Source organism: Podarcis cretensis, assembly GCF_951804945.1.
Source record: "Podarcis cretensis genome assembly, chromosome: 3".
Classification (NCBI taxonomy): Eukaryota; Metazoa; Chordata; class Lepidosauria; order Squamata; family Lacertidae; genus Podarcis; species Podarcis cretensis.
Genome location: NC_137172.1, coordinates 65,354,768 through 65,369,447, shown reverse-complemented (window position 1 = coordinate 65,369,447; position 14,680 = coordinate 65,354,768). Strand labels below are relative to the sequence as shown.

Here is a 14,680-nt window from a genome sequence, read left to right as displayed (position 1 = left end):
TCACACCCCTGTTTATGCTTCATTTCTCCCTGCCCCTCTTTAAAACAAAAACAAAAAGCTCAGCCATGGCATTTCTCCTGTTGCAAAATTCTGCCCTTTGCAATCTATCCTCCAGTTCATGTTGTGATTGTTTTCCACCTTGCTTTCTTCTGCCACCTTCTCTTTGGACCTTCATTACCACTTCCACCTCATACCCTGCTGCCAAAGCCATTCACTCTCTCATTGCTAAGACATGTAATGCCCTTCCTCAAATTGTTACTCCGGCTCCACATTCTCTTGAAGGCCCAGCACAATCCCTCTGCAATGCTCCAAGTCCCAACTGATTCTGACTCCCTCTCATCCACCAAGTCTACTTTTCCCAATGGCAAAAAAGGAAGTCACAGTGCAACTCTATGCACGTCTATATGGGACTTACTCTCACATAAATGGATATAGGATTGCAGACTTACTCCCTGTCTCAGAGAGTCAGGAAATTAGGGGAAAAATTACAGAAATGCCCAAAATGTGTACGTTGCACTTTAACTTATGTCCCATCACCAAAATAATTATTCCTGTCTTCTTTCTGTCTATCCTTCTGAATGGGCAATCAGGGCTGAGGTGAAAAGGTAAAGGACCCCTGGACAGTTAAGTCCAGTCAAAGGCAACTATGGGGTTGCGACACTCATCTCACTTTTCAGGCCAAGGGAGCTGCCGTTTGTCCACAGACAGCTTTTGTGGGTCATGTGACCAGCATGACTAAACCGCTTCTGGCGCAACAGAACACCATGACGGAAGCCAGAGTGCACGGAAATGCCGTTTACCTTCCTGCCACAGCAGTACCTATTTATCCACTTGCACTGATGTGCTTTTAAACTGCTAAGTTGGCAGGAGCCCACCCCATTGTGCGGCAAGCCCAAGAGGCTCAGTGGTTTAGACCACAGCACCACTCTTTACTTCACACCCCTACCAGCAGATAAGGCCCCTGTGTTGATTTCACAAACAAAGGGTTTGCTGTGCTAAGTCCAGTGCTAGGAGTCTTCAGCTGGTGAGGTTCCACAAAAACCACACTGCTTATCTGCTAGGGGGATTAACAGTAAAGATGGATCTGTCAGTTTCAGTGTCTCAGTTTCTCATTTTTCCAGTCTGAAATTCAGTTCTTCACATTCCTGCAGCAATTATTCTATTAAAAAAAGCCGTGAAAATTGTTCAGCCTTTGCAAATTCTTAAAACATTTTTGAATGTGGTTTTGACTAATGCACGCATTTTTTGCAAGCAATTTGTCCCAGAGAATTAACTTCCATGTGTTATTTTCACCCATAACTACATTTTTATGCACACTTCCCTCTAACATATGCATTTTTGTAATCATTGTTTGGAGAATGGCATCACAACATTTGGAAAAGCGTGAATTTTGAATGCCAACATTCTGCATGCCTGGAAAGGCTTGCCTAAATGTTTTTAGCAAGTGAAGACACCTCACTGATGCCAACTGGCTGGGTGTTCCGAAGCGTGGGTGATGCGGCACTAAAATATCAATTTATTACAAACATGGAACAAGTATTATGTGGCACCTGTAACAGTACCAGAACTGCAGATTGAAGCAGTTGTGTGGACACATTTGGGGTAGGGCAATCCTGCAAATAAATTGATTTCACCAGTTACCAAAGGTGAGCCATCTCAACAGTCCCACCACCTGTCAAGGCTCAGGGAATACTATCCTTCCCCTGGGGGCAGCCAAAAGAAAGCAGATAATGTGAAGAGTCCTTACCACATAATTTATTCAGCATTCACAGAGATAGACAAAGAGATGTAGTCTCTATGCCATGATGGCATTGCTACAAGTCCCACCCCCTTACATCGTCCCTATTCTGCATCACCCCTGCACGGGCTAATCTGAGCTTTCTGCCTCTGAGCTCTTTCTTTTACTACCTGCAATACCCGCCTGGTCCTGGGAGCGGGGGGGGGGGGGGGGGTCAGGAATGCTTTTCAAGGACACTGAGTCTGTCAGCTGTCTCTTCCCTGGTGCTTCTTCTTCTTCCTGCTATTCCTCTTCCAATATTTCCCAGCTTCTGCCCTCTGCAGCCTCTGAACTATGCCCCTCTGAAAACCACTGTTCTAAATCTATACTGTCCTCCTGTTGTAAGGAAGATTCAGGAGAAGGGGTGGCGGGCCCCACCATTCCTCCTCAGTCCAGCTCCTTACACCACCATTGCAGGTGAACCCATCGGTAGCAGTGAACTTTCCGATTTGATCTGAAAAAGGGTACAGTGGTACCTCAGGTTAAGTACTTAATTCGTTCCGGAGGTCCATACTTAACCTGAAACTGTTCTTAACCTGATATACCACTTAAGCTAATGGGGCCTCCTGCTGCTGCCGCGCCACCAGAGCACGATTTCTGTTCTCATCCTGAAGCAAAGTTCTTAACCTGAAGCACTATTTCTAGGTTAGTGGAGTCTGTAACCTGAAGCATATGTTACCCGAGGTACCACTGTATAGCCCATTTAAACCGTGTAAGAGCCCATGGAATTCAATCTTTCTCTCTCAGCTTCTCATTGCTCATTTTAAGTCCTTCTGCAGTAGTTACTCTGACTCATGAACCACCCTTGTCGAGAAAGTTAATTAACTCTTTTACAAGCACAGGGCAGACTAGCCTTTAAATATTACCAGCTTGAAAATGTTACCTGTTTTGCAATGCTGTTCAAGCAATTAAAAAGCATTTCATCGTTGTTGTGTTTTGATGCCCAAACCTTTCCATGCCAAACAACACTTAACATGATGAGCTGCACTTTGCCGTGCTAATATGGTTTGACATTCATTTCAGCATCGAAGGATTAAGAACCATTTTGAGAGCGCTGCCGTCCCTGAAGCAGAAGCAAGTGCTTCTTGTTTACCCCAGCAACACCAAAAGGTTGTTAAGGGAAGATATTGACAAGAAGAAAGCAATTTGTTCCAGCCGGGGAAGAGCTATAGTAACTTATCCTTGCATTCATAATTCATTGTGACACCATATGGAACTCCTTTTGGAGCAGTGATAGGGGATTTATAGATAGCATTTGATGTTGACACTTTCATTTGATACGCAAACCATTCAGAGAGCAAATATTCTTAAAAGAAGTCAGGTTTTCTCCTTCCTGTGTGCGTGCTGAGTCCTTTTTGCAGCATCAGGGTGACCAGATAAAATGATTCAATAATATTTCAATACTTCCTTTTTTTGGAAGATTTTTTGCAGCCATTTTATAGACGGAAGTGGGTGGTGTGAAGGCAGCCTCATCATCATGTCACTGCTGACTTGAAAAGCACATAGGGCATCAGATTGTGACCCACAGTATCTGTGCACAAGTGGTCCAGACTTTCCCCAAATCTTTACAAACATCTCAGATCTGCTCCAGAGAGCCAGAGGAAGCTCTGGAGCAAATCTGAGAGGAGGGGAGGGGAGACGAAAGGAAGAGGAAGCCTGATCACGTGACACTGGATGCCACCCACTGTTTTCTAGCAAGATACATTTGAGGCAAACACCTGTAGGGTAAGTGTGGGGTGGGGATGGGACACTTGTAATGTCCCTCTGTGTGCAAGCTACATCATTCCTTTCCATGTTAAGAGTGTAAAATCTTCATTGCAACTGGGGAACTCTGATAAGGCAGGAATCCTGATCACATGAGGATTCTTAGCATGTTCTATCCTACATTTTGAGGAAAACAAGAGTGCCAGTTATATAGCAAATCCTGGGTACACACTGTATGTTTAAAGCACATGACTTTTCCCACAGAATTCTGGGTACTGTGGTTTGCCCACCATAAAGCTATGTTTCCCCAGCACCCTTAACATGCTTAAAGTACAACACCCAGAACTTTTGGAGGGAAATCATGAGCTTTAAATACATGGTGTATAAAGCTGTGTTTGCCGTAGTCCATGCCCTGTTGCAGCTGTGAAGTGCAGCATCACCTTAATGTCATCAAAATAAAACTGTCACTGGAGCCATTTTTTCTCCCAGAATATTCATGGTGCACATAATGTGCAGAGGCCTAGTTCTGTGATAGAAGTGAACAACCAATGACCCCAGGGAATTTCAGGAAAAAGAAAATGGAAACTCAGAAAGTGTTCCCATTTGAAGAAGAATAAAAGATGAGTAGCTAAAATTAATTCTTTGGCCTTTATTAATGCAATCTTCAAGGAACTTGTGTTCTTTGGGATTTGACGGTCAACAACTAAGCAAAATAATCTATGTGACCATCACAGCAAGCTGTAGCAGCCCAGTCATGTCAGAGTCAACAAAAAGCAATTTGCGTTCTTTCACAGTTGTGAACTGTCCGGCTCAGAACATCTCAAAGAACCCCACTGAGTATGTAGGGATGTGGAGGATCCTTCTCATACCACCTGCCCCAAAGTGTCACTGTTAAGACTGGCTCCGATGTACCATTCTGAGTAACCAGCTGCCCATCACTCAAAACCTAGTTGAGAACAAAACGAGGAGGGAACAGTTACAAAGTAACAGTTGCACACAGTATCAGTATTATAGGTTTTATGCAACATAGCACTAAATTGAACATTCTGTTAGCACAATAATTTCCCTCGCACAATGGAACATTTCCCTCCCTCTTTCTGCACACATGTCCCTCTTAAATCTGTTCTGGAGGTTTTTCCTAACCCCCTGGATCAGATTTGGGCAGTGCTTTTTTCTAAAAAAAAGTTTAGGGGTACTCTCATTTTGACAAAAAAAAAAAAAATCACCATTTCATAGTTCAAATCAGGAAAAACAAATACAGTACATAGACAAAAGTACAAAGATTCACAAAATGTTCAGGGGTATGCGTACCCCCAGAAAAAAGCACTGGATTTGGAGATGGTGCAGGGTGTGTGCTGGAGGAGAAGAGAAGGAAATTCTGTTTGTGCTGGTGCTTCCCTTTGCACTAGTGGAAGTGTATAGGAAAATATATCTAGAAATCGATTCAGAAAAATGAATTATCATAGAAGGGATGGAGAGATCTGTTTCTCCTCTACCAAGCCAATTGGTAGAAGACAAATTTTAGTAGGCCAGTAAAAAATAATAATCCATGCTAGTAACTTTCCTGGCCTAATATAACCAAGGCTGTATTCAACAGTCTGTGCTGCCCCCATAGATTTCCCTGTACAGCTGAAGGCACGACAGAGGTAGCATGATTTCTTTCAGAAGCCCACTCTTGTCCTGAAAAGGCTACTGAGCCACCTGAACTTTGTTTATGATAACGTCCTTAAAGGAATTTGTTTCCATTCTGATACCATACAGCCACAGGTTTTTTCCATCTCAGCCAGAAAACATTTGCTAGAAGCACCGCCCTACCTGAAATTCTCCAGGCGCCAACTGAACTCCACTGAGCAGGACTTCTGGGAAGACATAGTTAGTGCTAAATGTGCCACTGAGAGAAAAGAAATCAAAGTGGGTATGAGCAGTTGTCACAGGCTGGCCACAGGTCTGTAGGTCTGTGCTTGCACACTTCAGCAATGTACATATCTAAAAGGAAGAAGAGCAATGTATTGGGAGAGCACTCAGGATAAATATAAATTTTACTGCTGCTGTACCATCACAACCATGGCTCTGATTTAAAATACAACCAAGTTGGTTACAGTATAAGAACAATAAGAACTGTTGCAGTACTAATACAGTATTATATGAGCTATAAACCCTTTATATACCCAGGTGATCACCGCACTTTGCAGGAGAGGCCTCCTGCAGATACCATCTTATCAGGAAGTCCATTCTGCACCATGTAGGACTCAGGCCTTTAGTATTCTTGCACTTAATAATTTGGAATCCTCTCCCCTTCAACATTAGACAGGCTCCATCTCTGTTGTCTTTTTGGCACCAATGGAAGACCACCTTCCTCCAACAAGCATTTTAAGTAGAGATCTTTCCCAGTCCATATCTGTGTTGGAATTGTTTTTAAATATGCTTTATAATCAATTGTGGTTTGCTGCCCAGGACTCCTTTGGGAGGGAGGGCAGGCTATAAATTGAATAAATATAAATAAATAAATAACCCGCCCAACTGCTCACTCAGTTGATTCAAGAAGTTTCCTTGATGGTATTAGCTGCAACAAGAACATCCTACAAATGTCAAATGTAAGAAGTCAAAAAGCCAACATTGATTTCTTACATTTGACAGCCCTCACCTAGTTTCCAGTGTACTTCCACACACAACTATAGGCACATTGGTCTCCAAAATTATGAAACAGGTGCATATCTCATTACTCCAAAACTAAATAACTAAACATACCATATAAAATCACAGTCTTAATTATCAGTGACAGTGTTTCATGGGGCTAGAAGGCCCTATTTAGACTGCAGCCCTGTGCACACTAACTTTGGAGTAAGCCTCACTGAACTCATCAGAACTTTGTTCCAAGTTCACCTAGCTACAACCAAGTTACTAAGACTTTGGAATTAGGTTTTCTTCTTTCCTTTATTTTGGGCATGAGCCAGCTAAGAAGAAAGCACATATTCTTGTTGTGTTGTTGTTGTCCTCTGTCTTGGGAAGCAATGGAATTCCAGTAATTTAAACTGGAAAATTAAATTCAACTCTCCAGCTGAAATTTGTAGGACATTATATTAAAAGTGCTTAACTTGAGCCAGATCACGTCCTATGTTTCTATGACAATATACGACAATATATCTAGATCTTGCTCCTCTCTCCCCTCTCTCCGATGATGAATAAAAATGAGATCCCATCTTCCCTCATAAGAAGAAGATTAAAAAGAGACCTGTAAGTAGTAATTTCCTTCGACCACATGAAGGCCGTCAAATGCACCTAGCACATAAACTTCATTTTCTTGCTTTTCTGTCATTTTGTAGCTCAAATGGCAGCAGAGTGCTCCCTGGCAGACGGTAAGATTGCCAGCTTCTTTGGCGAGTTCAGAGAAAGAGTATTCATCAAAGAAAATCAATCCTGTGAAATCACCGTCTTTGGGGACCAGTTTGATAGTTGTGGCATACGAGCTCCAGTTCACAGGGGCAGGATGGGTAGGAGAAAGAGAAGGATGGGAATCGAGCTCTGCAACCAGAAGATGCCCCTTCTCTGATTCTGCATCATAATGATATGCTCGGGATCCATCCGGTGCATAGATGCCACTGCCTAAGAATGACACAAAACAGAAAGACAGAAGCAGTTGCTTCATATTGCCCGTCCTGTCATAACCGCAGACAGCACCCATTTAAGTTGACCAACACATACTCTCACACACCCAAAACCCACATGCTGTATTCCTTTCACTCTGGGTGTGATGATTATCACTTTGTCAGGCAGGGGGACGAATATCTTCATTCCCAGACTTAGGATGAATCAGATTCCTTGGTCCAGACTCAGCCCAGTGAAGAAACAAAAATTAAAGCCTCCAGTTGGCATCGCTGACAACCTGGTCAAGCAGAAGTTCTGCTACAGCTCGGGCCCAGAGGCTCCTTATAGCGACTAAAGGCCAAATCAGAGGCAAAAATTGTCTGCCTTTGTTTAAAAGAGAGCCAAATACAGCCAGTCTGCCATGATCACAACTCAGAAGTCCTATGAACTTTTCCAAACCTAATTTTGGAACGGGCATACTAAGCGCACCTCCAGTTGTTCTTTTTATTGTGTATTCATAATGATTTGTGTTCTCGGTGGTATCATGATAATGGAATAATATTAATAATAATTTATTATTTATACCCCACCCATCTGGCTGGGTTTCCCCAGCCACTCTGGGCGGCTTCCAACAAAATATTTAAAATACATTAAAAGTACTGTTGGCATCTACTTCATTTCCCATCAGTGCATGCCCTGCTGTAATCCTGCAACTTTTTATGCCACAAAAGTTCCAGTTTATTTTTTTGTCCCCCTTTTGTTATGCTATAGTGCAAGTGATGCAGTAACATTGGGGAAGCACCATCTAATAAAGCAGAATGATTTCTGGACAGCCCAGTAAAACTCCACCATGAATGCTTTATTATTGCATCAGTGTGACCTTGCAGAATGCACCCCCAAAAACAAAAACAAAGACATCCATCTGGAGGGGTCCTAAGAAGGGAGAGGCCAGCTAACTAGTGTTTAACTTAGTTATACATAACCTTATTGAAAACTGTATATTACCTGTCATGCTCAAGCTAGGCCTGTGGGTATTAGATGCCAGAACATTGACACGCATGCCCATAGCCCAGGCTGAATGGAATTCAACAGCAGTCAGATGTGGGAGAACGTTCATCCAAGCTGTTGGGAAGAGGATGGTGTCCACCTGCAGCTTGCTCACCAGGGTCACCGCAGGGTCATGGAACAGAATATCAAAGCAGGTGAAAAGACCAAATTTCCCAAAGGCAGTACTGAAGGTCACCAATTCAGGCTCTGGGGGGGAATCAAACTGGTGTTCCGATATAAAGAGATTGAACTGTGGAAAGATAACACCTTTTTTTAAAAAAATAAATAAATCCACCACCCACACACCATTAAGGTACTTGGGTATATTAAAAAGAAACTATTGTACTTAAAAGTGACCTACAAAGTGTACTGCAAGTTATTTAATTTTCATTTAAATTAATGAAAAGCTAAATAAGGAAAAATGGATACCAAAACTTATGGAATAGGCAGAAATGGCAAACTTACCGGAAGAATAAGAAATCAAGATAACAAACATTTTATAAAAGAATGGTTTATTGAAAATTGACAGATAAATTGTAAACAGGTAAGAACATTGGCAGGATTGTTGTAATAACCTGCAGTTTTATAAGAGTATATATTTAAAGTAGATGGATAAATGAGCAAATTAAGTTAATTTGGATATGCAGAAGACATAAAAAATCAATATAAGGAACCGCAGAAAGAGAAGGAAGTAAGTCAAATTTTGAAATGTTAAAATGAAATAAAAATTAGTGAAATGTATAAACCTGAAAAGCATATCTTATTTTATTTTTTTAAAAAAGCTAAATAACATTCTTTTTAAAACTTTTTTTAAAAGGTTTTATTTTTCTTTCAATTGAACCACCTTTCAGGGTTGTTCTTTCTATGTCAATGCCATCAGTGTGTTCTTATACTATTGTGTAGTCTGTACATAAATTGTTAATAAAAATACGATCATTATTATGTATTCAATGTATTAGTTGCTTCCCACATGGGAGCCTCTAAATGACTTGCAAAATCACAGGAGAATAACCCATAACAGAAAAACAGAAAAATGAATAATAGGTTGTGTACAGTAAAAGGAATACAATGGCCCATAAAATGAACAGAATAAAACAGCAGCAGAAGACATCTTCAATAGACAGCAAAATGTGGCATGCATCCTACATTCTCTTGCCTTTTCTTCCCACTTTATAAAACAATTCCACCCTATACAATATTATAACTGGGGGCTGGGTGGGGCCAATGATACCCAGTTTGTAAAAATGAATTACCTTGTGGTAACGTGCCACGAGTTTTCCATTTGAGTCCATGACAATATTGGTGTTGTACTGATAGTGACCATCACTAGGGCATTTGGCGTCTGTGTGATTACATGATTTCTTATCTCCCATGTTGGCAACCAGATAGATAGAGTTGTGCCTCGCCAGGCAACTCAACCTTTCTTGCACTGGGGCAGGTCCAAATCTAAGCGGAGAAAAGCAGAGAAATGAAGGACTTGGAGGAAGAGAGATACGTTGGTAGACCACCTAGTTGAATCTCCTGAACGGCGAGGCAACATGCTAACATTCATAGCAGAGTAGCCCCATGTTCCTCCAGACTGTAGGAAATAAAGGGCCCCTTCAGATTTCCATTTTATTACACTTTCAGGATGATTTGTGCTAAGGATGACATCAGGGCAGTTATATGCCATCCTGCTTTCAATACTGTTTAAACCTGCAAAAGTTTCAGGGCTGTTTGGACGTCCCATAGCTTCTAACTGAAATCCCACATCCTTTTACACAAATGTTCCAGTTTTTGTGTTTTTGTTTTGGTCCCACTTTTGTTGCATCATCGTGCAAGGGTGCCCCTCCCCCCCCCAACAGCACTAATGCAGTGAATCGAGGAAGCACTGCAGAACAGCCAATAAAGCGAAACAATGCGAGGGTTGTCCCCTAACCCACCACTAATGAAGTATTACTGCATCAGTGACATGTTGCAAAATACCCATCTGGAGGGGCCCTAAATAGATAGAAGGTAGAAAACATATTCTGGGCCACACTAGACCTTACATAGAGATAAATGTTGCCCAAATTTTTCAAACTGAAATGCAGCCACTGGAGGACGTCAGTTAGAGGAATGGGGATGTTTGACCTCCAGCCATTTATCCATTCAAAGTTACCTTATCTGAGCTGTTATTTTTCTATCTGTGGGTAAAAGATATGTATATAGGCAACAACTTAAACAGGGATCGCGTTCTGAGGCACCACAAACATTGGCGGGCCGTGCGTAAAACCAGCTTACCCCTTTCTGCCCTACCCCACCCTGCCCCCTTCCCATGTCAAAAACACCATGTGCATCAGTCGATGCATGTGCTTTGAACGCGTGCAAATGGGGAGTTGTCTTCCCAGTAGCTTTCTCCCTGTGGTTAGAAAAATAGCTTGGGGGAGGTGGGGAATTAAGTGGACCCTCCCAACACTGCTCCTGTATCCAAGCTGGCAACTTCTTGTTGCTGTTCTTCCTTAAAGGCATCACAGCATCCTTACCTTCTATGTAGCATTTAATATGACCCTCAAAAGGTTCAAGCAAATGGGACAAAACAACATGTTGCACATCAACATACATAACTGCAGCACAACAGCTTTTCCCCTTTTCTTAAAAAGTTGATTCAACAGTGGGTGGCTGAGGACTGGGGTGGAGTGGTGTGGTGTGGTGGAGCTTAACCTCCTTCTCCACTCCAAATTCCTTCCACCATCACCCTGCCAGCACTTTGCATTATAAGCAAAATCTGTCTGTTAAGTTTGCCATTCTGTTCTGCATTTATGTAGCATAACTATTCAGGGTTATGTGATATAAAAATAAATAAATAGCTCATCTCAAGCATCACACGTCACTGAGGAATGTTTTCAGAAGCTAGTTTATTTTATTTTATTTTTTAAACCCAACATTCTGACATTATGAAGCCAAATACTGTACAATTACATTCCACAACCAACTAACATTTCTAAAGTGTTTATTAATAAAAAAAACACACAGAGAGCAGGGAAGTGGTACTCTTCCCAGTTGGTTTCCTTCACAGCCTCCAAGTGCAATCTTTCTCGCTATCTTTTATGCCAGTTAGTACATTCCTGCTTAAGTGAACATAGCTTCCTCTAAAAGCCTTCCCACACAAAATATTTATTTTTCAACTCATTTCCTGCTCAGCTGCTTATGATATCCATCACAAAATCTTTTTTTTAAATGAAAGCGCCCTCTCTTTTGTTCTGTTGCTTCTGGCCCTCAGAAGTGTGCAGTTGGAAGCTGTGATTGAAGCTGTAGGTTTTCCACAGCCAAGAAGTAAATGTTGGCATATTATTTGTAAAGCATGTATGTTTGGGTGTATGGGGTGTTAGGGGAGAGGTAATAACCCTGGTGGGGAACACCTCATACTCCTTCTGTCTGGCAAGGGCTCTCCTTTGCTTCAGACAAGAGTCCTTCCTAGCCATAGCTGCAGATGCTGGGGATTGCACCTGCGATCTTCTACATGCAAAGTGAAAAACCACCAATGCTCTGCCACTGAGCTCTTCCTTAATAGCTTCCTTCTGACCTATCAAAATGACAGCCCATACTTGCTCTTGCTCTTGCTTTTCCATTTCCTCATCCTCCTTTCCTAAGTGCTCTAGGAAGTATGGTCTGGTCATTCTAACCACAAACACCATCAAAACAAGGGAACAAATCACTGTGGCGTCATGGTTAGAATATTGAATGTAGATAGAAGGGACCCAAATTCAAATAATAATTTATTATTTCTACCCCGCCCATCTGGCTGGGTTTCCCCAGCCACTCTGGGAGGCTCCCAACAGAATATTTAAAACATGATAAAACATCAAACATTAAAAACTTCCCTAAACAGGGCTGCCTTCAGATGTTTTCTAAAAGTCAGATAGTTGTTTATTTCCTTGACATCTCATGGGAAGGCATTCCACAGGGCGGGCGCCACTACAAAGAAGGCCCTCTGCCTGGTTCCCTGTAGTTTCACTTCTCGCAGGGAGGGAACCACCAGAAGGCCTTTGGCGCTGGACCTCAGTGTCCAGATAGAATGATGGGGGTGGAGATGCTCCTTCAGGTATACTGGGCCGAGGCTGTTTAGGGCTTTAAAGGTCAGCACCAACACTTTGAATTGTGCTTGAAACGTAATAGGACTATGCAGAACTGGCAAAACTGACATATAAGCTATGGGACAAGGATAACTGTGACTTTAAAGATGAATGGGAACCCTTTACAAAGTATTTGAAGACGCAGCAAAGTGAACTGGACTCCTTGACAGGTTTTGAATAAACATTCACAAACTTTTTATTGATAGTGATCAGCTAAATAGTTTGAGGATCTATACAACTTTGTAACATGCAGAGAACAGCAGTCTCAGAGAAACCAAAGACTGGAACTGAGGGAAGTCAGGGGGGTTGTGGAGGTGGGGGAGAAGGAGGAAAATGGGGGGGGGGGACAAGAATGATATATTTTTGGATAATATGTTTTGTTTTAATTTTGAATATTTTTTTAAAAATAAAATAAAATAAAATAAAGGTCAGCACCAACACTTCGAATTGTGCTTGGAAATGTACCGGGAGCCAATGTAGGTCTTTCAGGACTTACTTGTTTAGTGACATAGCTTACGGGCTAAGCTTGGAACAGTCACCATTTCCCAGTCTAATCTACTATACAGGGTTTTTGGAGTCCTGATTTTGATCCTCTGCCTGCCGATAATCAGCCATCTAGATTGTGCAGTCCTTAAATGTGACTTCCCAGCAGTTACCAGGTGCTTTGGAGAAACCTCTCTTTCTCCAAAACACCTTTATTTGAAGCTGTACATACATTATAACACTGACCACAAGGATGGAAGAAGCCACCCTACTGAAGTGCCTTTATAGGGTGTTTTTTCATTTTGTTTTTTAAGGCTGCATATGAAACCAACAAAATCCAAACACACCTTTTTGGGTCCGTACATGGAATCCAGTCGACCTGCGGATCAGGAATGTTTTCAAGGTAGGGATAAAGTGTTTCTCTTGTGAATCTGAAACCATATATGGCATCTTCAGGAGTCACAATGATGTGTGCACCCTGTCAAAAGAAACGATGCTGATGATCTCTCCACCACAGGATAAACCAAGGCACTTTATCAAATAGTACCTGCTTTGCGGCCAGTTTGATGGCCTCTTCCAAGACGTCCAAGTTCTTGTTCATCAGTTTTAATGCCTCTTCAGAAGAAACAGGCTTTGGGGTGGGCTTTGCCAGTACAACTGAGTGCTCGTATACTGCTGCAATGTATTTGTCCAAGGCCGAGGCCCCTGGGTCCACCAGGAGGAGATAAACAAAAACATGCCATGGGGATGGGAAAGAAATCATTGCTGGGCTCGTCTGCTGCAAAGAGGAAAAAAAGTTCCAATAAGGCTAAGAAAAGAGAGGAAAAGGGATGGCAAAGTCCACACTTGTATCAGCTGACTTGTATCACATGACTATCATGTGGATAATTTCATCCCTTTCTGGACTCTGGCCAGTTATTTCTTTCTGGACTCTGGACAGTTATTTTGAAACTAAGAGTGTTTCACAAGATCATCATTAAAGAAATTGACAGTTCTACTTTTAATCCTTTTTATGCACCATAAATCACCCCTTTGTTTTCGTCCGAAATGGAAATATGGAAGGAGGTACTTCCTGAAAACTGCTTAGATGAATCAAGCAGTTTATAAATTTTGTTCTTTTTTTAAGGAAGGAAAATCTGTACACAGGGGCTTTCTTCTGCTCTGAGTAAACATGCATAGTGTTGTGCTTTTAGCCTTATTTCTCTTTAGGAACAGCAACAAATATATTTGACACTTTCCTCTAAATATGCTTCTGTAATAACTAGAGACTCTAAAAAACAGGTTTTCTTAAAAACGGTAACCTCCTGTTATAATCTTAAATACTCTTTCCTACATTCCTTATTTTATGGTTCTATGAAAAACAATCTAACACGCTAAAAATATTAACTTTACCTGAATGTGCTATATGAAGAAACAGCTTAAACAGTTTCCAATGTTTAAGTAGTCCATATGAAAGCTGTCAGAGCAAATGTATGTAACCTGACACAGCGGCAACCAAGGTGCTGCTCATATAAGTAAGCTGGGATTAACCCTCTAGCTGCTAGCTGCTATTCTAACAAAGTGATCCTTGAAATATTCCATAGCACTTCCTTTTAGAGTCTTTCCTGTGTTTTTCCTCTCCTGTAGATTGCTACAAGAAAGGTCTAATTAAAACAACCTCACAAGTCCCATAGAAAAAATAAATACCTTTACCTTACTTAGAGGGTTAATATCTATGAATTTCAGGAGTCCCCCCCCCCCTTTCCATTTATCCAGCACCATCTGGGTTCTTTCTTTTTACTGAAGATATCACAGGCTGTGGGAGGTTAAAAGTATTGATTATTCAAGTGCTGATCAAAGCTCACAATCAATCAGCAGCTCTCCAAACCTGCAGGTGAGAAAATATACAGACATCAGATGGACTGTTGTTGTTGTTTAGTTGTTTAGTTGTGTTCGACTCTTCATGACTCAATGGACCAGAACACGCCAGGCACTATATGCCTGTTGTCTT

At 41.6% G+C, this 14,680-nt stretch overlaps 1 protein-coding gene across 2 annotated transcripts; it reads right to left on the bottom strand.

Moving 5' to 3' along the window:
* Positions 1 to 4,110: 4,110 nt before the first annotated feature.
* VNN1 (vanin 1) lies at positions 4,111 to 14,680 on the bottom strand. Of its 2 annotated transcripts, none has more exons than XM_079970678.1 (8): positions 14,558 to 14,680; positions 13,238 to 13,468; positions 13,038 to 13,168; positions 9,367 to 9,559; positions 8,072 to 8,363; positions 6,714 to 7,084; positions 5,297 to 5,467; positions 4,111 to 4,427 (listed from the first exon to the last, which is right to left on the bottom strand). In XM_079970678.1, the coding sequence occupies exons 2-8, from the start codon at positions 13,451 to 13,453 to the stop codon at positions 4,302 to 4,304; spliced, it is 1,500 nt and encodes a 499-aa protein (XP_079826804.1). In that variant the 5' UTR covers positions 13,454 to 13,468; positions 14,558 to 14,680; the 3' UTR covers positions 4,111 to 4,301. The 2 variants fall into 2 exon arrangements, with proteins under 2 accessions (XP_079826804.1, XP_079826803.1); XM_079970677.1 differs by lacking the exon at positions 14,558 to 14,680 and adding an exon at positions 14,083 to 14,169.